Source organism: Astatotilapia calliptera, chromosome 7, assembly GCF_964374335.1.
Source record: "Astatotilapia calliptera chromosome 7, fAstCal68.1, whole genome shotgun sequence".
NCBI classification, from domain to species: domain Eukaryota; kingdom Metazoa; phylum Chordata; class Actinopteri; order Cichliformes; family Cichlidae; genus Astatotilapia; species Astatotilapia calliptera.
In genome coordinates this window covers 29,950,983-29,977,707 of record NC_137428.1, presented here as the reverse complement: position 1 = coordinate 29,977,707, position 26,725 = coordinate 29,950,983, and the positions used below count along the sequence as shown (strand labels likewise).

Here is a 26,725-nt window from a genome sequence, read left to right as displayed (position 1 = left end):
TTTATGTTGATGTACAATCCTTAATATGTTTTATGTAGGCGCCAAACAGGCTAGGACCGCCACTGCCAGGTAGGGCATTAACAGGGAAAAGGGGACACGAAGAAATGCTTTTCTTTTGTTAATCTCATTTAAAATGTCTCACTTTTAACAAATAATTATCTGAATCTTACAACCAACGTTTTCATCTGATGTAAAATGCATAGAAATCCATTATTGTACATAGTAATTTTTTTTCAGGGTTCCATCATAATTTCTTCAGAAGTAGCTAAGTACTGTATATGATGTCAGTATTTTCCCACATTTTCTAGATTCTGTACCAGTACTGTGTGTAAAATGCCATCAAAAAGTCAATTAAGTTTTATTCTTTCTCACCTGTGTTTCTGTCTCCTTTCACTTTTTAAAGGTTGCCATGTTACAAAAAATATTTTGCCCTGCCATGCTGTTCATTGATGTGGTAAATAAATAGTTTATGAAAATATCACTAAATCTGTCATTTATTATTTTTAATATTCAGTAATGATCATGTCTCACCTCTAGTCTTCTCTGTCTTAATTTCAGGTTTCCACCATATGTTGTAGATAGTTCAGGAGGTTAACTCGACTTTGGGTTTTGGCTAAGCACTGTTTAGAATACCAGAATAGGGAGGGTGGTGTAGGTTTAAGTTTATTAGAATGAGACATATATAACAACATGACAGTATACATCACTGTCACAACAGAGTTAGTTTTTATTCAAAGGCTTTATGGTTTTTTGTATAATACCTCTAGTCAAAATGCCCGGACCGATTTTTCGTCCAAGTCCAGCCCTGGGTCCTGGTACGCAACTCTACTAAATACACTACTCGCTTTCTTAATCAGAACACTTTTTAAAAAATCCCAAGAACCCTTTTTTCTGATGAAACAAGAGTTAAAATAAATAAATAAAACGTTTTAGTTATTTAACCTCCTAAAACTCTTCCACAGCATGCATTTTTAATTTCTCTTTGATATTTGAGCATATTGGGACCCGATGAATGTAAAAACAAAGAATTACCAGATCCTTTTTTAATTTTTTTTTTTTTTACCTGATTTCTGTTTCTAAGAAAAATGAGAGCCACATATTCATTTAAAATTTTGATAGAACAGAAGCTGTATAATGTCCTCGTAAGTGGATATCAGGCCCTTGTAGAGCAAAATTGAGTATTATAGTCTAAATAACCCAAAATATGATGTTCACATATGTCGACGCCAGGTCCTAGGAGGTTAATGCAACCGGAGATCCGAAAAATCATATCTTGCCTAAGTTTTTAAGTCTGGGTAGCTTTCACTATTAGAAGCTTTAAATACCTCCTAAAAGCGGAAGACACGTTTGCACCACGCTTCAAACAGCTACTCTGAAAAGAAAAACCTCTATCTTTCTTATCCTTTATCACTTATCACACTTTGGCACGACAAAAAGCCTAATCGAAACTACCCCCGTCCCCCACCGCTCGCGCACTCTGCTTTTTGCAGTTACAGGTGAAGATGTAGGCGCACCCCGCCCATACGCACACAGCGCCACACCTGTCCTATTTGGGGACAGAGGCAGGCAAGACGGGCAAGGGAAGATGAAGGCCCGCCCACTGCTGAGTTTCAGTCAGACTTGTTTTTTAGGACGACGCCGTCAAAGCTGATCGCCCCAGTAGAAATTAGTCACTGCAACGTGTTTAGGAGTAAGAAGAGGCACATCAGCAGCAGCAGCAGCAACCACCACAACAACCGCGATCATGCCGAGGGAATCAACGCAGGAGTGGATGCGGCTCTCTTTGCGCACTCCGGGCATCCTGATCTTCGGGATGGTCATGGCTCCCTGCGGCTGGGTGCTGGACTTGGTCGCGACCGTGGCCCCAAACTGGAGGACTCTGAACGGTATTAGCAATCTTCCTTCCGATAACTTCATTGAACAAGGAATCTGGGATATTTGTATTGCATCCACAATAAGCTCCGGTGCTCGGTGCGGCCAAGCGGACACCCAGTACTTCAGTAACAAGATCATACAGCCCGCACAGGGTATGATGGTGGCCTCTCTCATCGTGACTCTAATCGGGTTGGCTGTTGCCATCCCGGGGGTCCGCTGTTGGAAAGACAGGCCTAACTGGGTAGTTGCCGGTCTGGGTGGACTGCTGATCTTTTGCTCAGGCGTCTTGACCATCATACCGATCTCTTGGTACACGCACAGCCCCCCAAACATCACAACGCCCAATGTCAATACAGCATTGATAACTCCGCGAGTCGGCTACTGCATCATTCTGGGCTACATCGGCGGGATATTTGAAGTCTTGGGCGGTTTCGTTATGTTCATCGGGATCTGCCGCTGCTGCGGAGGGAAGAACCGAGGAGAGGTCCGGGTTGAAGAGGTCATGCGTCGCAGAGAACCGAAGACCCCGACCAGGCGCGTTGAAGTGCCGAATCTCAGTCGGGCCAGGAGCGCTGCCAGCAACAGTAGCGTCCCGTACTCCAGGGACTCAATGGAGGACGATGTGTCCTTCCCACGGGCCAAGAGCCCCCCTGCCCGCTCAGTGAACACCGTCAACAGCAGACCCTTTGATGCGGACCTCTGAGAAGCCAACAGTACCCTCCACAACTGACCATCAACACAGCAAAAGAAAACTTTGAAAACTGGACTAAGATGAAAAATCTTTTAGCAGATTACTGCAATAGCACAAGAACGTCAGAACACACTACTAGAGATATTTTAGGGCCATAAAGGAATTTTTCAGTGGTAAGAGATCCAATAACCTACTTTAGATTCTCTGTTGCAGTGTTTTATCGTTAAAAGTTGAAGGAAATGGAACATAAAAGTTTGGTTAATGTATGTGTGACATGGTCATGGCTGCTTATTAATGTGACTGTGGGTGGACCAGACCCCCTGATTGTAGTTAAATTATCATTGTAATAGATTATAGTCAAGTGGTGTCCAGTGTATATAGTCCAGTGTATAATGGATAATGTAAAAATGGAAGGAGCCAGCCTGGAATGGAGGGCTCTAGAGTATTAAAAAAGAAAAGTAAATAACATTAAAATTGATTCATGGAGAAAAAAAAATATATTTCTTGATGATAATCTGTGTAAATTCTAAATATGATTCTACGCTGTAAATATCCCTCATCCTGAAGGGCGCTTGGGCATTTTATTTTCTGTGTAGCTGTGTGGCTACATTAAATATTCCAGCCTTTTTTCTCTTTCATGTAAATGCTCTATAGTGATGAACTTTAAGTCCCTTCATCTTGAACCCTGAAATGATTACTGCTGTACTCATTGATCTGTGATACATATGCTGGTAATTAAATTTGCTCTCCATTTCCTAACAAGATGTGACTGTCAATTCTTTACAAACTTTTCTGACATTATGATGGAATGTAACGAAAGTAGTAAAGCAACAATTTCAACAAAGAAAACTCCATAACAGAATGAACATTGATGCTGATTTATAACAGGACTATAGAAGAGTCATAACTTTGGCAATATGTTCTTTGATCAGCAGGCACGTTATGTGATCCATTGCTTTGCCATACTTAGTCAAATGTATAAAATGTGGTACATTGCACAATGATATATATTTTTTCTCTCACCCTGTTTGCTGTCTTAACCTCACCAGTATTCAGACAATGCAGTCTGACCGGTCTGAGAGGTTGGTTTCTTTGTTTATCTTGTCCAACTACATTATCTCTTTTGTTTCAGATGCCTTAGCATTTGAAACGAGGTGAAAATGTAATGAACGTTTGTCTTTCTATAGTCTCCATTAAGTCTTTTGTGAATAAACAGGCTTGCAAAATGGCATGGTTTTTCCTGCAGGACCTGTTGCATGTTACAACAATGGAACGGACATAGATGATGAATAAGAATGTTTTTATTACAGTTCTTTGTGTGCTGACACTGCCCCGAAGAACAGATCAACTCTCAGCGGTTAAACTGAAGAATAAAGACAGAAAATAAATTGAATGGTTCTAAATTGTTTATAGATGTGAATAGTTGGCTGTGTCTCTGTCATGGCTGCCAGCTGGGATACAGTTCCTGCAACTCTGAAGTGGAAAATGGTTAAGAAAATGAATGGATGCATGGATGAAAACTTAGTAATGTCACAGTTCTTCAGTTCCACCTGAAAAATGGCAAAAATATAGCACAGATTTGGGGAGGGACTGTGTTTCTTCACACTGCTATGGATTAGAATGCCTTGAACAACTTACTAAACAAGATTGGTGTAAGTGCTATTATTTCTACATTTGTCCTTACATCATTTCCCCATTTTAATTATTTTTTTTTAAAAATTATTTTTAGGTTAAATGTTGAGGATGGTCAAGACAAGCCACATCACATGTTGTGATTATAATATGATGCATTTAACTATCATACAAGCTATATCATGTGACATAGTCTGGTCAGTCTGAGAGGTTGAGTTTTTGCATATCATCCAACAACATTATCTCTTTAATTTCAACTGTATTAGCATTTGAAATGAGGGGAAAAAGGGGAAAAAAGCAATTTTCTCAGTTAACTTTTTTTTAACTAGTGCTTGATCACAGGAAATCATGTGTTTGGTTTGGTCAAGTATCCATCGTAAATAAGTAAGAGTAACATTTATTACTCTTACTTATTACTCAAGTAAAAGTAAAAAGTTTAAAAAAAATTAAAAAAATTAACTCAAGTAATCTGGTGAGCTTGTTTCTAGTACTGTACAGTCTTTATATTACAGTATAAAGAAACTTGAGACAACTGCTCCTGTGTTTTGGAGCATTATAAATAACATCCAATTTAATTGAAATAAATACTCCAAAATTGAAAAACATATGCTTTGTGTGTCAGGGTTAGTACAAAACCCAGTGTTGGACAATGTATTTGTCCAACACTAGGTTATAAAGGAACCTTCCACTTTACACGAAAGCAGTTTTGCGTTATGCTGCCTGGACAGCAGTAATTGTCAATGAAGTTTCTCCCCTCTTATCTTGATCCATTCATCCTTGACCTCTCCACTTTTGCTATTGATGTCACGTGACTTTTATCTAAGAAAACCCCCTCTTCGTAATGTAACAGCATCTAATGGACTTAATGGTCAGATAATTGTGTTGCAGTGACGCTTACAACAATTATTTTTACATGCAGCGGGACCAAAGGTCAGAGTTCAAAAGTAAAAATGTTCCGGATTTGTTAGATAATGTTTAATCTGAAATGTTATTATCGTGTACAACCCTATTCCCTACACTCTGTGGGGACATCCACACACACTTCAGAGGGTCAGCAAGCCCCAGGCCCAGTGCTCTGCTGGGTGTCAGGTGGTTCTTGGCCACCTGGAGCCTTGCTATTGGCTTCTGGCAGCATGGCTGTCCTCTGGAAAGGTAGGCACCTTGTTTCCTCTGGTTCTTTGGCTGTGGCCCATGAGGGCTAAATTTGGGGCCTACCACCACCACCTGTTTTGGCTTGGTTCGGAACACAGTTGCCACTAAGAAGTGTGGCATTGGGTCTTCACTGGTTGGGGGGCTGCAGATGACGTGGGTCTCCTATGGCCTTTCTCTCTCTGCCTCTGGCTCCTGGAGGGCACTATTGTGGCTTCTCATTCTCATCGAGTATATTTCGTGACAAAGACGCACGCACCGTCTTCATAAAAATATTTAAAGATGCTCATCTCCTTGACCATTACCAGATGATGTTCCTTTCTGAAAACGAGAGTAGAGGTTTGAGGCAAACTTCAACTTGTTCCTATACTTGTACAGAGGTGCACAGAGAAGAGAATAAGATCTGCAGAAATGAAAGCTCCAGTAACATACAGTATAAAAAAAACAAAAGGAAGGCCACAAGCCAAAGTATGGTGGGCAAGCACTTTATTTTTTTTAATATTAAGTGTTTAATATTAATATTAAGACATATTTGAGATTAAATTTACTGTTTGAAGCCTTGTTAGTTAATAACTAAGAAAGCTGTTTTTGTATTTCTCTATTTAAAAAACAATCCACTGACACTGTGGTAACTTAAATCTTTTTTATCCTCTTGAATACAGAGAAATCTGACCCATCGTATAGAAATTGTTATATTTTTCAATCCCCTGAAACATTTTAAAATCCCAGTTTCAAACCTTTAGATCTCAGCATACACAGAGCACAATGTTTCTTTATAGATTTCCAATTTTGCTTATATTCTGACAACCAGGCTTATTTTTTTTTAATGTTATAATAAGAATATATATTTTAAGAGAGTCTAGAGGGTCAGTGTAGTATTCTTTTTTGGACTAAAAAGTGTCCTGAGACATCTGTGGGTGGAGACTATGGGCCAGTAAGGACTCGCAGATGCGCTTGGAAGATGGGTGTGACAGTCTTTCTGTCAAAAGTCTTTTTATTAGACAAAGGTACCAGTACAACACAAAATACAAAGTACTTCAGAATTTTCGGGTGTGACAGTCAAACAATCATAAGTCAAACTTCAATGTCTTTCCTCCACTTTTTATTTTTTTTATTAAATCCATTTGAATTAAATGTAAAATTCAGGAACTTCCCTGTAAAAAGACAAATTTTCTCCCACAAAACGCTACATCCTGATAAACAGAACTTTTGGAGACAAATTTTCAAAGTGCAGCAGAGATGGCAAAAGTACACACTCACATTACTTGAGTTGAAATACTTGTGTTGAAAAGTACTCTGGCAAAAGTGGAAGTGGCGATTTAACTGCTTTACTTAAAAGTTGAAAAAGCACAGTCTCTGAAATGTACTCAAAGCACAGAAGTAAAAACGAGCCCCCCCCCATGTTAACTTAACCTTTTGAACTAATATAATGACAAAATAACGTTAACAGGAGGGACTGAAGTTTATTCTAACTGAAATGCTACTTTTAAATAATTCCCACAGCTTGAGCATCCGTGATATAGAGCACACGCAGAGAACAACAAAGGAAATTTTTTTAAAAATTGCTCTGTCAGGTACAGATGGGTGAGCTTGCCCCTCCACAATTAAACAGGAAAATTCATGCAAGCACATATGCTGTGCTTGCATGAATACAAAAAACAAAAAAACAAAAACAAAGGATGCAAGCACATGTTACATGCCTGATTTCCCACCGATAGACAGTATAAAGCTGGTTAAAAGGTAGAATTTGATCAATCAGCTTAAATTTCATTTGATGTGAAGCACCCTTCATGTAGCCTAACATTAACTCATGAAAACCTCACTGCACTAGACCCATATAGCGATTTAAACTTTACCAAAGCCCTTTAAACTCAGTGTGGCCTGCACTAAATGTCCCAGTATTTTTATACAACCTTTAAATAACAGTTGAATAAAAGTTCCTGTTCATAGATCCAATATCTGATCAAATAACTCTAAAAAGAATTGGGATGTTATAAGCTGAACTGTCCTTACTCCTTCCTTGTTTGTCCTGGCTTTCTTATATCCTCTCTCTCTCAGTGAAGCCATCTCTCATTTCTATCTTTCACTGAAGTACAGCAGCTGTATGTTTGGCTTGCAGGCATAGTGTGACAAACTGCACAGAAACAGGCTGTGTTTGCTCATGTTTGGTGAAACGTTGCATTTGCAACATTTAAAAGTGTTACGCTTGCTCCTCTTCTATGAGCTAGATGTTGAACTACCCTGACAGCTTATTAACACCACCAAGTGATGGATACAGTAATAGTACCGTCTTGTGTTACTGCTCCCAGCATTTAGGTTCAAATCAGTCTGATGAGTCTAATAAACAATATCCTCATTTCCTGCATACAGTGGCTGACCATACAGCCAAAAGCCGACTCATGAGGAATTTGTGTAATCTTGAGTAGTTATACTTGTGGGATGTACTTCTAATTGCCATGATACAAGTAGCTCCTCCTTCTGCAAACAAGCATGCAAAGTCTGTCCCTTATTAGGACAGCAAGTGTTGAGATGCTTCCACTTTTTTGTTGTTACACATCTTATTATATGGCAAAACTGGTTAGGTTCTCAGCCTGTGAGGATTGAATGTTCACAGCCATCATGTCTGAGTTTAGTAAACACCGAACCTGATATTATCATGTCACTGGATGCCAGAAAAAGAGGTTTACTGTAACAGGGGCTCAAAGACAGCCTACCCTGAGTGATAAAACACTGTGACGCCCTGCAAGGACCGGAAGTGTACTGAGTGGTAATCAGTTTGTAGGCTGAAATTCAAAGAGCACACGAACTCATTTAAAAGCACATGTACTGTCAAGTTTTAAACATGCCAAGATTGAAATCTGCTCTGACCACTCTATCATCTGTACAATATGCACATGTTGTTGACAGCTCTGCAGGATTGTGTCTGCACAGATTTACATGCATTATTTTCATAAGCATAGCCGTATATGAGAGTAAAAGCAGGCCAGTGATGTACTGGTGCATTTTTGTTACAACAGCATCAAAGACAGGGCACTTAGAAATAGGTAGAAATACTTCCCGAAAAACCTGAAGTGTTAAAAGGCGCGCACACACGCTTAGAAGAAAGAAATTCCAGGGGAACAATACAAAACAGGCAGCAACTGCACACGGTACAAAAGTATGTACTGAATGAAATGAAATAAACCCACGCGAGTGGAAAAAAAGTGCATATTTTCTACATAAATTTTTATAAAAACTGTATGGCATCAAATCAGCTTCTGACTTAGCCCGTTAAACAATCTAGAGTTATCTTAAGTGTTATCTCTGTTAGAAGCCGTCACTAGAAAAATAACAACCACTTGCTTTACTTAAACTAAACTGCAGCTCCCTCACAGAGGATTAACATTTACTAACAAGTGTCAGAGTTTAAACTAATTGCAGAAGCATGCCTTAGCATCCAAGAAATGTGATCAAGGAAGCTGCTGCTGATTAGAATACAGACATTTTCACTCCAAGTTTAAAATTAGGTCAACAGAATTATCCAGTCTTGTTGTTTTCCGAGATGAGGCACAAGTTTAATAAGCATGAGGCTTGCGATACGACGCAGCTGGAGATGGATACATTTATATAAATGGAAAAATACTATATAGGAAGCGACTCTCCCATATGCCTTGGCACTCAGTTTGTGAAGTTGGTGCTAGAGTCTCCAGGATGCTGCAGAATAATTCTTATAGTAGCCACAATTTGATCATCAAAGTAGGTCAAACGTTCTGTTCGACAGTTATCCACGTTAAGCAGCACTGTTTTAGGCTTTTTGTTCCAGTAGTTTCCTGTTGAAGAAAAAAGAAAAAAAAAAGTTCATTTTGTTGTGAATTTTCCTCATCATGGATACGAAGTTAGTGACTTAATTCGTTTAGCAAAGACACTAGGGGAAAAAGTGAGAATAACCATAACCAAGTAAAAAATTAAATAAAATTTAAAAAAAAAAAACCCAAGAAAACAAAAAACAAAACATTACATACACAGCTCTGCTGTGATGGAAAGGCACTAATGTGATGAAAAAAAAAATTGTTTCAATTGTTTGAAAATCTAAATTAAGCAAAATACTGCTTTTCATTTCTGTTATTTTAACTCCTCCTCCTGCTCATGTTTCAGCAGGAGGACCTTAATCTTTTATTTAACTCAACAATGGCTAAAAACAACAACCTTCTTGGTTGTATAGTCACTCTGAGGTAATATTACAGTCCATTTTTACTGTGCACACACACTCATATCCCATGTAGACTGTACATAAGAGGATATATCCTACAGATATAATATAACAGTATAAAAGATGGGCTAGCCACCATGAGTTCACCACTTGGTTAGTGAAGCCCTGCTATAATGTCTTTATCTTTTTTGCAGTCACCGTCTTTGCGTTTTGAAACCAGATGACTAAAACTAGACTATTGGCTAGCAATTTACATCATTTGCCATTGAACAAACATTACATAATCCCTTTGACTATTAGAATGACCAAATATTGCATCCAATATGACCTGAAAGTAGTAATTGAACATATAAAATCCATCAAGAAAGTGCTTATTAGAGGGGGCCGGTTTGGCTTGGTGGGTGAGCAGGAGACCATGTGTCGCATGGCTGGAGGATGGCGGCCCGGGTTCGGGTCCAATCGCCCCCCCCCCCCCCCCACACTCTCCAGCAAAGGCTAAAGCATAGACCAAAATGCTCAGCTTTAGGCTTCAAACCAGTCAACTGGTGTCATACTGGATACATCCACCTTCAATCTACAGATTATATTCTCTCCTGGTTAAATAAAAATTTGAGAAGTTGTCAGTTGGAAACAAATTTGTATAGCTGTGTGCTGTAGTACTAGAAAGGCATACATTAAAATGATCAAAAGTTAGTTTGATATGAATTTGGGAAAAGTTCAGTTTTTGTACTATCCAAGGCAAGTAATCAAAAGACGATGTTGTGTATAGTTCTATTTAACACACCCCAATGTAAGGTCACTTCTATAACCCCACTCTTCAGATTGACAAGAAATCAAGTACACATGTTCATAAATCGGGGAAAATGCTGAAAATAAGCTTTTCTAGATACATGCGTTTTCACAGAATCATGTGCAATATGTCAGTACCTTCGCTGCTTCCTTTTTCTCTGCTGGTACTTGGCAAGGACGAATGCCAGGATTGCGAGGCCAATGAGGACGCCTAACACGCTGAGGGTCAAAGGTAAACCTAACGCTCCATTGACCGTTTCCCCGCAGGAGTCACCCTTGTAGCCCAGATCACAGTTGCATAGTAGATCTGTACCACCACCAGGAGGAGTCACACAGTTACCATGGTTGTTACACTGAGACTCTCGACAGGCGGACAGGTTGGGGCTGATGCCTCTCCCTTCGGGAGGAAGGGAAGTGGTGGTCATCTTAAACGAAGGACTAGCTGGAGGCACACTAATAAGAGATGGAGAGAAAATGGGGAAAATGGGATGAATGGTTAGAAACCCGCCCAAAAATTAATCTAACCTCTGCTACCATAACATTTGCTGACCAAACAAAAGGAGAATAATCTTGAAATGTGATGATTTTCTTTGTTTGTTTGTTTTTTTAAATGCAACATTTAAAAAAGTAGTACTAGTATTATCGGAAATGACAAATATTCATTTTTATACTTTTCTGTTTTTATACACGTGGGAAAACCCCCCAAACTGTGTGTGTAAGAGTGTAGGAAGGAAGACCTGTTGTATACAGAATATTTTACTTTCAAATCACAAACAAATGACCAAAGGGGGAAAAAAAACGTTTCATGCAGTACGTACCACTGCATGAAACGTTGTGAAGGCTGCACATCTATTCTTACGGCAAATACAGTTTCTTCTCAGGTAGCCTACACATCAAATCAACAGAATAAGTAACTCTTTCTCAGCCATGCGTTCCAAGTATGTTCAACTGTTTTTAGATTCTGAACACATCATTTTAAGCTAAGCTGTCCGAGGATGGTGACCTAACTGCTCAAGTAAGCTACAATAAATGCGCTTAAGAGACCAACATCTACAAACCAGCTTTTTTGTGATCAATAAGTGCCGATGTGGACGTTATTGTACTTACAAACAAGAATCTTGTTATTCTGGTTTCCCAGCAGCATTGTGCTCCTCTCTAGCTCCAAGGCAGGCGCAGGAGTAACACGACAGAGGAACACACTGTACAAGAAAATGAACTTGCCATATACTCACAGAAGCAAAAAGGAGTCAGCCACGAAGTCCTAAAACGCTGCCAGTGGAATTTTAGTCGCAGGATTGTCCAGGTGTCTGTTTGAATGATGACGTTGGTCAATTTTTTTCAAGTTCCCTTTTTGTTACACGCTCCCTCACTGAAAGAGAAGGCGGGAAGAGGAAGAAAGCTGTGAATACCTGCTTGTGTTTTTATGCACACACTCCTCCCTCAGTCTTATCTTTAAAATCGACACACACACACACACACACACACACACACACACACACACACACACACACACACACACACACACACACACACACACACACACACACGTCCGTTTAGCTATCTTAGTGAGGACCTTCATTGACATAATGGTTTCCCTTGCCCCTTACCCTAACCATTAAAAATGAATGCCTAAACCTCACAAAGATAGCTAGACAGGAACACACACACCTCTCTGACACGGATGTAGAACCTTTAAATTTCATGGGGATTGTATGGAAACTTGACATCTCAAAGTTTGAGTCACAGCGTTTCACAAAAATTCATTTTTCTGGCATCCGTGGGAACTACCAATTTTTATTTGTGTGATGTATTTCAGACAATAAACCATTACACAGGAAGGCTGAAAAATTATGTGACATAGAAAAAGCCAGGCAAGAGGTCTGCGCACCCTTTTCTGTACTGAAATGCAGTTGGTGTGCTTGTTAGCCTAGTGGGTGGATGGAAGGATTAGAAAGCAAGTAAGAACAGGACTCGGGTAGCAAGACCTGACATGACTGACATGTCTGCGTAACATGCAGACATTCATGCACATGTTATATAAATACTGTTGACACGTGTAAGAGAGGCTGGGGGCCACGCAACTAAAACTGCTTGCAGGCATTTCAGGTTCACTTGAATATAAATGAACTTTCTTGCAATATTCTAAGAAAGTTCATTTATATTCAAGACATGTTTTTTGTCATGTTATTTTCAGCAGAAGCCTCTTAAATTCCATGTTCACATGTGGAGCCGTGTTATTGTAACCGTTCATCAACTGGCTCTTAACAAACATAAATTAGTCGGCACAAATCACAGTCATTATCTCATGGCTATTGCAGCACAGCACCTCAGTGGACTACTATTTTGCTGTCTCGTCTGATATGAAAAAGGTTAAGGGCTTTGTGCCATCTCTGCTCTCAGACTGTCAAACTTGACTCATTATCATGTACATGATGAATTGCAGTTAGACTCTGAATAGTTTGAATATTTTAATATGAACACTCATAAGATGACTGCTCAAAACAAACTGCATGGACTTCCAAGCTGTTTGTTCAACCACTGGTACTTTCCAAACCATAAGTCGGTGCAGGGTAAATTAATACAAACAACCTGCAGTCAACAGAAGGTGTCACCCCAATATTTACATTACCTTCATTGCTTGTCATCACCAAGTGAGGTAAACAGGTGAATGCAACTACCTTTATCGTTAAAGACACACCCAAAGTTACACGACTAAAACCCAATGAAGAACACGCACACAAACCGTCTGCAAGCATTTTGAACAGTTAAGTGAGAGGTTAAGTTTGAGAACAAATGAAATTCAAGCCAAACAAGGGATATCTACTGTCAGGTTAACAATACCAGCTAATCTCTCAACATCAGGATGAAAAAGGGAGAAAACAGCTAGATGCTACTCCTGTCTAAAACGAGTGTTTCTGTAGTACAGCAGCCACAGTTTTATTTAAAGCTTTCCTCCAACCCTCAAGGTATCCAAGGCATCACAAAATACTTCAAGTGGAGGGAAATGTTGAGTGTCGGTATGCTGCAATTTGATGGCTGACCAGACAATTATTGGTCATAGAAAGCTCCGTTTCAAAATTCAACTCAAGTGTTTAATCTTTCAGCTCAAGAAGAGATGGATTTGAAGATAAAATGGCTAGGAGTCCACAGAGCATGGAGGGTGAATTCATTTTGCAAATGTGTTCATTCCTAGTGTCAAAGAATGTTATGCCACTCCAGGAGAACATCCCAAAACTCAGCAACAAAGAAACCCTTAAAGCTAAGAGTTTGGAAACAGTCTTTGAAAGATACCCACCAATTCTTGCTGTCTCCCAGAGTTGTCATATTTGGAATAAGCTAGAGGAAAGCCCACTGTGGAGAAGCTCACAGTTTGCAGGACAAATGGATTCCAGTGGGACTCAAAGAATATGTATGCATCTATGTAATTGACAAGTAACAAACGACCCCAGCTTTGGTTTTACTCACGATAATCTGAGCTTGAAATCTTGACTACTCACTGCTTCTTACCTGCCAAGACAGTGGAAAGCCCTGGAAAGCAATGCTTGATACATAAAAAGTATCATCCTCTAAAGTAGAGGTTTTAGAGCAAAGCCTATTGAGGAACACAAGTTATTTCCGAAGGAAATTCATATTTCTTTCAGGTGTGGCAGATCGGCTCAACATGTAGCCAGACACTGCAGATTGGCAATTAAATGCATGGACCGAGGAAGTGAAAAACACTTGTTGGCGCTACATCTAAGACATCTACTTGAATTGAAGAGTAGAACACAGAGTAGGCATAAAATTGCAGAGTCATAAAGATACTTTCAAAATAGCCAGTTTCTAAATTGATATATTAGTAGATTCATAAATCATGTAGCAGGCCATCTACCAAGTTAAGCAAAGAGATTACTTACAAAAACCAAAACATGTTTAATCCCTTTTTTGGCACCCAACACCCATGCTCACCCTACCTTTATTGCTCGTCAAAACCAGGTGAGGTAAACAGATGAATGCGTCTACCTTTAACCCTGGAGACACACCCAAAGTGACACACCTCCATAACCTAAACCCAATGAAGTGCAAGGACCTAAACTAATCCCTGAACTGACACACATTTTTAAGGAATGTTCTGGCGTATTTGAACCCAAGCCATCACCATTTCCTAAAAATAACCAAGTATTTCTGTGGTCTGAAGCTAAACATAAATTAATTGCCAGCTTAACCGCCCTGAAAAATCAACATTTGAGTAGTAGCAATAAAAGGAATTGAAATGTCAAGGCATACCATTTTGAACCTGGCAATTTGAAACCAGTTTTTCCTCTTTACTAGAACTGGGAGTGTATTGGGTTGAAATTCAGATACTTGCCCTACTAGGAATTTGAGTGAGTAAAGTTTATTTGTAGAGCGCTTTTCTCACACAAGTCACAAAGCACTGTGTAACAAATGTAATGGAGAGAACCATGTTGAAACTAAATTAAAAAAAAACTTTTTTTTTTTTAAGAAAAAAAAAAGAAAAATAATGTCTGCAGAAAAGCGCATCAGTTAATGAATAGAATTTATTTAAAAAACAAAAAAAAAAACAAAAAAAAAAACAGGAAGAAGTGTCAACCACTGACACCATTTGATATGTCATGTTTGCTTTCCCAGGCCCCAGTATGAGGCAGAGTGAAGGTAATGCATGACACTTGCCAAACACCACACCTCATTTGAATTAGGTCATTTGATTACAAAGCCTCTGAACAGTTTCTCACATTTCAGTTTTTCATACTCCCAGCTGTGTCCATGTTTCAATACCAAGGATATTGAGATAGTAATTACCAACAAGTTATTTTATTGAAAATTCTCTTCCCCCAACTTACAGTATTAAGGCAACAAGCAATACTGTCAAATTAAAAACCATGCATGCTCATAGTTTCAGGATAAAACAGCTTTTAATCAGATTGAATGACAGAAAACAAACAGCAACAAATGTTCCAGGGAGAAACCGAGTGGAAACCAGGAACAAAAGTGAAACAAGTAAGCTTTTGTTTAAAACTGGTATCAGAATAACTGATGAATGGATAAGAACTCACCTTGAAAAGGAAAAAAAAAAAAAAAAAAAAAAAGTGTGGCAGACATTCAGTGTTGGCAGGAACAGAATGTAATCTTAAGTAGATACGCCCCATTGTGAGAACTCTCCCAGGAGTGTAAGATGTAAAACATACTGTGTACACTAATGGTTAAAGAGAGAAATGTCAGAGATCGAGACACTGAGCACATTACAAATAAAGAAAATCTGGTTCAAGTGATTTAACGTCTTTATTTTTATTATTGTATTTCAACTCTTATCGATTCAGCTCAGCTCGTCTCTCCTGACTCACTTATATGACACAGCAAATTTACCAAACCACTCCCAGCAATCAAATCAGCCTGTGGAAAATTTTTATAAATTTGAGAGCAGCCGCTAATAGTGAGAACTTTCATTCTATAAAATTGCACTTTTTTTCAGCATTTTCATAGCCACTGAAATGCATCCTCACAAATTACACATGAGGCCTGAGAATTTCCAGGTTGCTATAAAGCTAGCACAACAGCTAGTGCAGAGTAGAGTAGTCTAATCGAGCTGTGCCAGAGGGTTTACGTCAGCTGGGGAGTCCACCTCCTGAAGGAGGAGACAAACAATTAATAAATCATGTATTTTGGCTTTTAATTCAAATGCAACAGTTCTCACAGGAATAACAGTTTACCTCAGAGTCAGACTCTACATCACTCGATAGACCCATGTTGGCCATGAGATTTTCCTTGTCTGCGGATCTGCTTCTGATGAGCTCCCATCCTCTCCTGTTGAAATTGGAAGCCACATTTTAATTTTCTACTGGACGTTACTCACCAAGTTACGAATCCAAAAATGTTTTTCAAACACTAATCACTGCAGGAGCCGACTTTTCAGTTCAGTTTCTTTCAAGACAAAGACAATCTGGGTAAGCAAGTAGTTGGTCTCTCCCTCTAATGCAATTAGTACCTTTTAGTGAAAATGAATCCGGCGACTATCAGCACTGCAATGAGGCAGAAGACACCCAGGATCACCCCGACATGGCTTTGCCTTTCTTCCTCTTGACAGAACTCTCCTTTGTAACCAGACAGACACTGGCAGCGAGTGAATTTACCCTCCACAATGCAGTTCCCATGACTACTGCAGCGTTGCAGATCACAGGAGGCAGAGTCTTGAAATGAGACAGAATTCTTGTCTGTGTTGGATGTAGATGATGACGAATCCAGAGGGTGGCCATCAGTGTCTTCAGTTCCAAATGAGGCAGTGTTTGAAGTTGGACCTAAAGAGAAAGTCACCGTCAGTGACTGAAATGAGCTGCTTGGTAAACATAGGTGCATGTGTAGCTTCATTGTTTTTTTCGGCATTTGGACAGATCTAGACTAGCAGTTTCCTCATTTCAAACATTTACACTAACCGGAGCCAACAGGCTGCTGGCGATTTATTCCCATTGACTATAGACATGTGATAGTGGCTTCAATCTTTCCTTCAAAACTTAAGATGAGTTTTCCCAGTGCTGTGCTGATCCTTTAAGACACATTATATTAGCTTTTGATTTTAACCTGTTGGAGCTAAATGTGACTCGTGTCAATGTGGCTCAGGTTGGACATTAGTGAGCCTTTAAGCTGTCTACTAAATAGTACAAAGCCTTTGTAAATGTTCTCCTGCAGGAACACCGTAGATAGACTGGAACATTTTGAGATGTACTCAGGCAATACCTCGTCTCAACCAAATTAATTGGCAGGTGCGAGAAAAGCATGTGCCCATTTGTAAAAGGTAACTTGGCAAATTGTGTAGACCTAATTTATTCTGGAGTTCTGTTAAATATCTGGAGGATAGTGTTACACTTTTTACTCAGGTTAATTCAAATAAGACTGTCATACCATCTTACCATAGCCCCCCATTACTTTCCGAAACAAGGCAGTTTAACGTGGAATTAATATTTGTATTCAGGGCATGACAAACTAAGTTCACTGAATACTGCTTCTTTATTCTGGTCGAAAACTCACAGTCCTGTTCGTCCGACTGGTCCAGGCAGTCAACCTGTCCATCACAGAACTTGCTCCTGCTGATACACTGGCTGCGGTCAAAGCAGGATTCTTCTCCAGGGGCACAGGAGGTAATTGGGGCACAAGAAGTGACATTTAAGGTGTAAAAGCCACGCCCACATTTACACATCCTACCTCCGGGATAGGCCAGGCACAGATGGACACACCCTCCATTGTTTTTGGAGCAGCTATTGCTTCCTGGAGGAAACGAGTAAGCAGTATTTACAGCATGCAGGCTCAAATTTATCTGAAGCACTTTTCTTTAAAAATATCTCAGGAGTCATGGTAACACCACATTTACGTATAAAATAGCATCTTCCTTAGCTTCCAGAACTACTGGCTTTTCGGGAATTTGCCTAATACAAAAAAAATCCTGTAAAGTACCCAACACAAATAACTTTATATAACCTTGATTATTCATTAGACATCACTACATGTTACTCATCTTGTAGCCACGTTTCTGACATTGATGGATTCTGCACAGAAAAGTGCTATTTACCATTTATACAGACTTTCATAAAGTACATTATTTCTGTTAGTAATTAGAGTTTCATTGTATGTATGTGCTAAAGAATACTCAAAACCTCCAGTTTATGTATGATATATGTATTACATGTGCATATTATGAAAAAGGGTTATGGGTGAAGAGAATAAGTGTACAATGCATACCACAGCCCCAGTATCATTACCCTTTCCCGCTGCAGCACACAGCCAGACACCCCCCCCCCCTCCCCCTCCCGCAGGTATCACATCACCCTGCCATCAATTCGGCTCCAACTCTGCCTAAGTGAGACTATTCATTCTGCCTACACTGTACTGTGACACACTTTGCCAGATTCCTCCATTTTGAAATGGAGAGGAACAAGAAAAATAATGAAGGCAAAAAAAAAAAGAAGTTTGCAGTTATTACAATTCCTGTTTTGCAAGTAGCTGGTTTTGCCTTGTTCTTTAAAAAAAAGAAGAAGAAAAAAAGGCAACAGTGAGTTAGAATTGTCTAACTGCCAAAGAATAGATATAAATGCTTCCTGATGGCGGCGTCTCAGCAGTTGAGTAAATGCCTTAATGATGGTTTGAAAACATGTAGTGTGATTAACATAGTTTTTATGATTTGTCTACTTGGATTTGGCACAAAGCTGTTTCACTAACTAGGCTTCAGGTAATACACACCCTAAAATCTACTGGTTGCTTGTTTATTAGTCTGAAATTAATTTTGATTACATATCATTATCCAATTATCCAAAATAGTAATCCTGATGCAAGCGTCCTCTTTATCCAGGCTTGGGACTGGGATTGGGAGCACACAAAAACAACAACAAAACAAAAAACAAGTCTCTGGTAATACTAATTTGTATAGGTGAAGTGAAGTACGACACATCAACCATCTACATGTCGTTCTTCACTACATCTGTGAACCTCCTTAGTAGTCTTGCTCATTTCTTCTCTCTTGGCTCTTGACAGAGAAGGCCACATCTTTCTCCCTCCCTTATCTTTCCTTGCTTGGCTTCATGTCTTCTGTCTAGTCTCATTTAAAACTCTAACTCCCAGAAGAATCTCTCAGTCCTGTTCACTAAAACCTAAAGAAGAATTATGCATTTGATCAACTGATCCCTAAATGCAATTGACACTCTTCTTGATTAGAAGCCGGGGTTCGGAAAAGCCCGACTGTCCTGGAGGGATATTCTCTGCCGGATACACGATGGATGGGTGGTGGAATTGGCGCATTGCATGCCTGGCAGAACTATCGATTGAAGACATTTACCTATTCTGAACCATGATAACAAGCTTCTTGCTGATCAGAGCTGGTTTGACCCTGGCTTATCGAAGATTAAAGAAAGCAGTTGCAGCTGTTCAAAACCCCACAAGGCTAGCTGCTATGACTGAAGCGATGGGGATGGCTGTGAGTACTTAGGCTGTACTCATTGAACATAATATGGATAAGATCTTGGAAGAGAAGCTCACGGCTCTTCAACAGGAAATTGATAGATCTGGCGACCAGTGATGGACATCAAAAACGACTGTAAAATCAGATGCAGTCTGTTCGCACTAACCCAAACAACCACCTTCATTTAATGCGGCTAAACATGTATCACAAACCTGTTCTCAAACTGCTCTCCTCTAGGAGTTCAGTCTTCGGAGGAGCTCTTCATCATTGCCCTGCCCATCGCCATTCAAAATAAGAAGAGGCTCAGAGCCCTGATGCAATCCCACCCCCACTTTGAACCCATCTGTCATTCCACCACAAACCTCACCTCAGTCTCACTGCTCTCTCAAATGCCCTGCACCACTCTTATACTTCTGCTAGACCCACTTTTCTCATGCAGTACTGCAGTTTTTTTCCTCAGCACTCCATCACGTGTTTTCTCTAGATCCATGAAGAGTGTGCAGGTCCTTCTGTAATTCTCCATCAGTCTCAAAGCATCTATAGAGCTCTTTAAGATTATGAAGCCACACTGTTTCTCACCAATTGTCTAGTCTCTTTAACTTTGCCTCAACAACTCTTTCCCATATCTTCATTGTAAAGCTCAATTTTATCCCTCTGTAGTTATGACAGCTCTGTGCATCTCCCTCCTTGGAAATCGTACCAGTTCACTTCTTTGTTTGTCAGGCAAGATTATCGAGCCTCAAATAAAACTGAAGATGAGCCTTTTCCTTTGCTGTACACCTAGCCTCCGAGCACTCCTGCCCACTTTCTTCATCTCCCTGACTATCGCACTCTTTGCCAATCTGTTCCATTTGAATACTTATCATAAAGAAGCTAAATGCACATGGCTTTAGTTTTCAACACATTACACACACACACACACACACACACAACAGCATATGTGCATTGATTGCTTTCATTGAAATTATGTGATCAATACCTCTCGCCTTCTATGAGACTGACTGAAACCAAAAATGTAATTTTTTGGTGTCATACCACAACCAGTTTTGACTTTGGAAATGGCGTCAGCTATTGTAACATCTCTTCTCGGTTTCCTGTAACAGTGCTTTATTCAGATTCTTCTCATGCCCGTCATACCTCACCTTCTCTCATAGTGGCATTACATAGCGTCCGCTCAGTAGTCCTAACTGTTCTACCTACTTATTCTGCAATCTACCCACTTTTCCCCACAGTGCACCATAGTATATGGTTTGTAAAGAGAAGGATGTACTAAACCTCTAATTGGGCATACTGATACTTTTTTGGCAGAAGCTTAATCTAGGCTTTCATGCATACCATCATACAGCTGGGAGATAATTTCTGTTGACAGAAGTGTAAAAATATTCATGTCCCATATTTTGTCAACTGCTTTCTGTCAACTTATTTTTCCACCTACCTGACTGGGTGTCATTGCTGTGAGCTCTGATTTCCACCACGCTGGTCTTTGTCTCAAACCACAACTGTTTAGGCTGGAGGCCATCACTGAACCACAGCTTGGTCACATCTACACAAGTTGAAAAGTACAATTTAAAAAAACCAAAAAAAATATATACTACAGAAATCAGCAAATCTGTTCTGGGGGGAGGGGGACTCATTTCTTGATGTGTTTGAATGGTGGAGACTGCAGAGAAAAAGATCAAACTATTCACATTTAAATTAGTTTGTTATGCCAACTGTTGCCTTAATGGGAAAAAGAAAGATGAAGCAAAGGTGATAGAAGGCTATGAAGTGATTAGAGTGAAATGGTAGGAAAACCCCATTGACTTAATCCCAAAGTAACGAAATTTTTCACATCAATTGCCAGTAAAACAACATCCAAAAATTTTTCAAACCTTTATATAAATGCAAATATCTTAACATTTCAAATTGAAATAAAATACTAAAGATACATTTCAACAAAACATTAATATACAAATTCAAATAAGAAAAAGACCCCAAACAAACAAAAACACCCCCCCTCCAAAAAATAATAAAAAATTAATCTCTACACTAGCCTTTGTACAAATAAATATCTTAGCACTTCAGCCATTTGCTAGTATCACTGAATATGATGTCATGTCAACTAAACAAGGTGTTTGAAAACACATCAAAGCAAAAAGTATCTTACCCTTTCCCTGTGTGACCCAGAACAGGATGTTCTCAGTAATTGTCAAGGACATAATCAGATCAGGTCCTGCCTTAAACTGTTTATATCCCAAACCATCCACTCCAATGGAGCTGATCACTCCATCTGAAGAAAGAAATGAGGCAAACACAGAAACAGGATTATCAAAGAAAAATACTCTCATCTCATATATGTCATTACTATACAGTTTTTTCCACTTCTTTATTAGGATCCTGTGTTGAGTTACTGCTCAGAGGAATTGAATGCAAATTTGTCCCGGTCTTTATGAGTGTGTGGGAGGTTTTTTGTTTTATTGTGCGTTTAACTGTTCACCAGTGTCAGCCCAGTAGATTCTGGTCCCATTATTAACGAACACCAGGGAGTTGGGGACTCTCGACTTTCCCCACAGCACTGCTTTGTTCCGGCCATCCATCCAGGCACAGACCACCTCCGTCAGGCTCTTCCCACCTGCCATGACCACTGCTGTGTAGCAAAGTCGACCTGAGGAGGGATGTAACGCGATGGATGTGGCAAGCTGAAAAGACAATTGTTAAACATTAAACGTTTAACATGAGAAGGTCATTGGGTTGGCAAGGAAGGGAGCATAAAGCAAGGTGTGTGTTAGCAGTCTCTTTTCCTATGTGGATTATTTTTAGGACTGGTAATACAATAAAGATGTAGCTAAAAGTACATTTTTATTATATATGAACCAATACTTGCAAATGTGAAAACTTCACTGACAACAATTTAGAAGTCTGTTTACACCAAAGAAAAAGCGAGTAAATAAACTTTGATCGAGAACATTTATAAAAACAAATGGCAAATATCACAGCAGACTGAGAAGACCCATGAAAACATCAGATGTAAGCGCTCACGTCTGAGCAGAAATATGATAAGTGCTGCCTTCACCGTCAGTGATCCTTGCAGGAGAGACGTGGTGTAGCCACCATTGCGGGATGTCACATGGATGTTGGGCCTTGAGCTGCTGCTCCAGTAGAGGTTAGAGGTCACCCAGTCAATTGCCAGAGCCGTGACCGAATCATCCTTATAAGACAGAGAGGGATAGCTTCCAGACTTAAAGTTTCGCCAGAAAGTGACACTTATTGGAGAGCTGAGGCTGATGTAATCACCAACTAAAGCCATTATGTAGAGTTAGATTATTAACTTTAAATTAAATGTCAGATGGTTACATCTTCAGGGTTTAACATCCTACTGTTTTTCATTAAATACAAGACTTTCGCCCTAAGCATACCTTCAGCTTTAGGACTTGTCCAGCAGGTGTGAGTCCTTGTCTTGACCTGTAGCTTCCCATTTTCAGAACATCCACAGATCCCGCATAAGCCACATACAACTCCTGGGTGGAGATATCTAGCCCCATGGCTTCGTTTATATCCGGGAGGGCCAAGACTCTGCTGTTTGGCATTTTTTTCAGGGCGATACCATCCCTTCGCAAGGAGCGCAAGTAAATCTGCCAGTAGCAGGGAGGTGCGATTTAAAGTGGAACAAAGCAGAAGACCTAATTTCTTAAATGTGTTGTCTAGAAGGGTTTTGCAGGATGGAAGGCCTTAACATCACTACAAAACATGTCACCTGGTAAATTGTGTTTTGAGACAGGAGCAGGATGAAAGATGAATCCCTGGGCCGAGAGCAGGTGATGTTGTCCTTGGAAAGCAGCAGACCCTTCGGGCATCGACATACTGCTGATCTGCCCGTCACCGGGGGGGCCAGAAGGCAAATATGGGAGCAGCGCAGATGGTCACAAGGACTGGGCACAGCTGGCTGCGAAAGGGCATGCATCAGCTAGGGAGAGAAGAAGATTTAACATTAAGACTCATAAGCGGTGACAGTCTTTGATCAAACGTGACTTCATTTTACTGTCGGAGTTCACCTTTAGCCCAAATGGCTGTCCCGGTCTCTTCAGAACAACCTTTTGGTCTTTCCCAGTGTTCTTGTCAGCTGAGCGTATGACTCTTCTCTTTGTGTCAGACCAGAAAACACGATCATTGAAGACCACCACTGAGAAAGGGTTTGGCGTTTCAGCCAACTGAATGATCTAGTAAAAGAAAGCCATTACTACATTATATCACAACACATGTGTTGTGATATTGCATAACTGCTGGGATACTATCCATAATCATAAACTTTAAGACAGATTATTAGTAACATGGCCTATTAAAGGCATCTCAGACACCACATCATATGTTTTGCCTTTCTTATGTCTCTGGGTTCTACTTGTTTTGCGGTTTGACATTCAAATACCTTGATGTTGCCTCCATCCAGAGAGGCTGAGCCAATGCAGCGCAGTTTCTCATCTGCCCAGTACACTCTGTTATCTAGGAGGTCATAGGCCAAACTGACTGGCCAACTCAAACTGTGGCTCACAACCACCTTCCTCTCTGAACCATCCATCCCAGACTGCTTAATCTGAGGCGTGCTGCCGATCTCAGACCACAGCATCAGCCTAAGAACATTAATTATACAATACATGTCTGATGTCGAAGCTGGAGTGCTTTCGTATTACAAAATAAATGCACAAAGCAGAGAAACTCACCCTTTATGTGGCAGCAGAACCAAGGAGCTTGGCTGCTCCAAATCTTCTCCCAGGACCACAGTGCAGTCCTGAGACCTCACTGTGGCGTTGCTGAGTTTCACTGCCAGAATTTGACCAACCAGGCCATCCACCCAGTATAAATTCTTACCCACCCAGTCCACTGCGATAAAATCAGACTTCACACCTGTGAGATTTAATAACAGCATCTCAGATTCTGATGGTTCACCATCTGAATCTATCTATATTTTTAAGTGAGGTCCAGTGAGGTCCTAAATTAAGTAGATTCACTACATTTCCAATTTTTAAATTCACACACACAGGCCCAGATTACGAAATTTTACCTTTGACCAAGTTTCCTCTTTTGTCTGGGTTTCTCATGTCGACCCAGCGGATGCTCTGGTAGTCAGTGCTCAGCCAGTAAATCCTTTGTTGAACCCAGTGATAATCCAGTGAGAAGGCGGGTCGACTGGTAGAGGTGAGGAGATGCAGCGTGCCACTATGGACTCCCAGCAGGAACAAGTCTGACTGCACTGATGCCAGAAGCAAGGGCTCATCTAGGAGGAAACATGACAAAGTTACTTTTGTGTGTCTTCTGTAGAAGAAGTGATACAACCACGCACACAAAAACTAAAGGCCAAAGACTGTCCAAGTCTGTACTTTCTAAACATAAGTCACTACTAAATACATTTTATTAATGTGTTGATTACTTTCTCATCTAAAAACTATGGAAGCTTATAGTTTGAAGCTCAATTCTTCATGGCATAGACTCAACAAGGTGCTGAAACATTCCTGGTCCGTGTTGAGATGCTGGCATCACGTAGTTACTGCAGATTTGCTGGCTGCACATCCATGATGCAAACCTTCTGCTACACCACATCCCAAAGGTGCTCTATAGCAGTCTTTCTCAAACTGTGGTACGTGTACCACCAGTGGTACTTGGGCTCTCTCTGGTGGTACGCAGGAAATCTGCAATTTTTGTTTAAGATTAAATTATATACAATTGTAGAGGTATGCAAAGATGACACGAGAGTACCAGAAGCTCTTCTGGGAGCTGAAGTCAATCAGAAAATGTCTCAGAGCGCGAGTCCTCTATGAAGAGCAGCCTTTCCTTATCATCACAGCCGCTACAGAGCGCTGAAGGGCTTGTTTCCCTGGGCCTTAAAACTGCAAAGGCAGCACGGCTCTGTCACTCTGATGGTAAAAAACAGGCCTTTTTCCGCAGTGCCGCAATCCCAGCCACCATTGATGAGTTGAAGACCCCTGGGAGAATTGGTGGGGGCGCGGGAGATGCCGTCGGTGAGTCGGGAACTATTGCGTGGATGCCGAAGCACCTGATGCTTGTGAGAATGCGATCCACTTCTATTATGTGGCAGCAGCAGCACCTTGAGAGTGGTGTATTTCCCTTGGGTGGGTGGGGAGGTCCCGGACGAGGGTCATCAAATGGCAAGTGGACAGCGGATCCAGTGAGGCTACCACACGATGGCATTTTGTGTTGTTGGCTGAAATGCCATGCAGAGCAAACTGGGCTTCAACGTGCACGAACCACGAAGCCAAAAATCCAGCGTCTTAACCACCACAGCAAAAATTAAAACATACAGCTCTGCTATCGCTTCTGAATGAAGACCGAAAACGAAACAGCAGTGGCGTTTGTAGGGTTACTGAAGTTGGGCTAGCTGGTATATAATGATGTGCTGTGTGGTGGCTAGCTACACAGCTATAGTTAGCATAATATAAACACAGTGACGCTGGAGGATGAATACTAACGTTTTCCACTCCATAAAGGTTAACGTGAGGGTTCGCAGTGGTTAGGGACAAATTCAATCGCATGGCAGGATGCTCTAAACGGACCAAACTTCAGTCAGGAGAACAACTGAGATATAAGGTTAGTCATTAACATACTGCTGCATGGGCTGGGCTGTAGTTACATCGTAAGGTTTTAAAAACGGAGCTTTAAAATGAATAGTGGTAATAAAAACAGAGAGGCCGACAGTGATCCTTGACTTTTTTCAGGAGCTTGTTCAGATTAAATAGAAGATTCAAAGCATTAAAACATGTAAAAAAAAACACAACATCCTTAATAGACTCAGAGTAGTTTGGACCCGGGAGCAGGGTTCATCAGGTCATCACTTAAAGATTGGATATCCCACCTGCTGTGAATGTTTTAATGCAGTACAGGTGTTATTTTTATCATTATGTCACATCCTGTTTATGACAGTTACAATAAATAACACTCATATAAGAAATAAAATTGTCTGTGTAAACTGTATGTGGTGTTAAATAGGCCTATACTACTAAAGTTTGAGAACCACTGCTCTATAGGATTGAAATCTGGTGACCATGGAGGGTTTTTGTGAACAGTGTTTTTTCCAATCTTCTGTTGTCCAGTTTTGGTGAGCCTGTGTGAACTGTAGCTTAAATTGTAGTTTCCTATATTTAGCTGACAGGAGTGGCACCTAGTGTGGTCTTCTGCTACTGTAGTCCATCTGCTTCAAGGTTCGACATGTGTGCTCAGAGATGCTCTTCTGCATAGCTTGGTTGCACCAAGCGGTTATTTGAGTTATTAGTTTAAAGTAGTCTGGCCATTGTTCTCTGACATCAACAAGGCATTTTCACCCAGAGAGCTGCTTGTCACTGGATAGTTTCTCTTTTGTGACCCTTCTCTGTATACCCTAGAAATTGTCATGGCATTTTCTTAATACACAGACTAGCCTGCCTGGTTATTAAAATCACTTTTCTTCCACAATCTGATGCCCAGTTTGAACGTA

General features: G+C 40.3%; 2 protein-coding genes across 6 annotated transcripts in view; one reads left to right on the top strand and one right to left on the bottom strand.

Moving 5' to 3' along the window:
- The first annotated feature begins 1,621 nt into the window (after positions 1-1,621).
- LOC113027338 (claudin-23-like) lies at positions 1,622-3,325 on the top strand. The gene has a single exon (XM_026176956.2). It carries the CDS (start codon positions 1,745-1,747, stop codon positions 2,576-2,578), a length of 834 nt encoding a protein of 277 aa, XP_026032741.2. The 5' UTR covers positions 1,622-1,744; the 3' UTR covers positions 2,579-3,325.
- Positions 3,326-8,879: 5,554 nt separating this feature from the next.
- The window catches only part of lrp13b (low-density lipoprotein receptor related-protein 13 b), a 36,161-nt gene continuing 18,315 nt past the window's right edge, over positions 8,880-26,725 (bottom strand). For 2 of the 5 annotated variants that reach the window (XM_026174167.2, XM_026174170.2), the window contains 17 exons: positions 24,302-24,514; positions 23,961-24,144; positions 23,669-23,870; positions 23,298-23,462; positions 23,000-23,209; positions 22,662-22,877; positions 22,319-22,453; positions 21,743-21,944; positions 21,413-21,535; positions 20,702-20,809; positions 17,346-17,582; positions 16,309-16,618; positions 16,034-16,127; positions 14,279-15,948; positions 11,558-11,694; positions 10,464-10,778; positions 8,880-9,156 (listed from right to left, as the gene is read on the bottom strand). In XM_026174167.2, the coding sequence (XP_026029952.2) occupies positions 15,901-15,948; positions 16,034-16,127; positions 16,309-16,618; positions 17,346-17,582; positions 20,702-20,809; positions 21,413-21,535; positions 21,743-21,944; positions 22,319-22,453; positions 22,662-22,877; positions 23,000-23,209; positions 23,298-23,462; positions 23,669-23,870; positions 23,961-24,144; positions 24,302-24,514 (2,447 nt within the window). In that variant the 3' untranslated portion in view covers positions 8,880-9,156; positions 10,464-10,778; positions 11,558-11,694; positions 14,279-15,900. Of the gene's footprint in view, positions 9,157-10,463; positions 10,779-11,143; positions 11,212-11,432; positions 11,695-14,278; positions 15,949-16,033; positions 16,128-16,308; positions 16,619-17,345; positions 17,583-20,701; positions 20,810-21,412; positions 21,536-21,742; positions 21,945-22,318; positions 22,454-22,661; positions 22,878-22,999; positions 23,210-23,297; positions 23,463-23,668; positions 23,871-23,960; positions 24,145-24,301; positions 24,515-26,725 lie in introns of all 5 variants that reach the window. The other 3 variants (XM_080304390.1, XM_080304389.1, XM_080304391.1) reach the window with 3 other exon arrangements.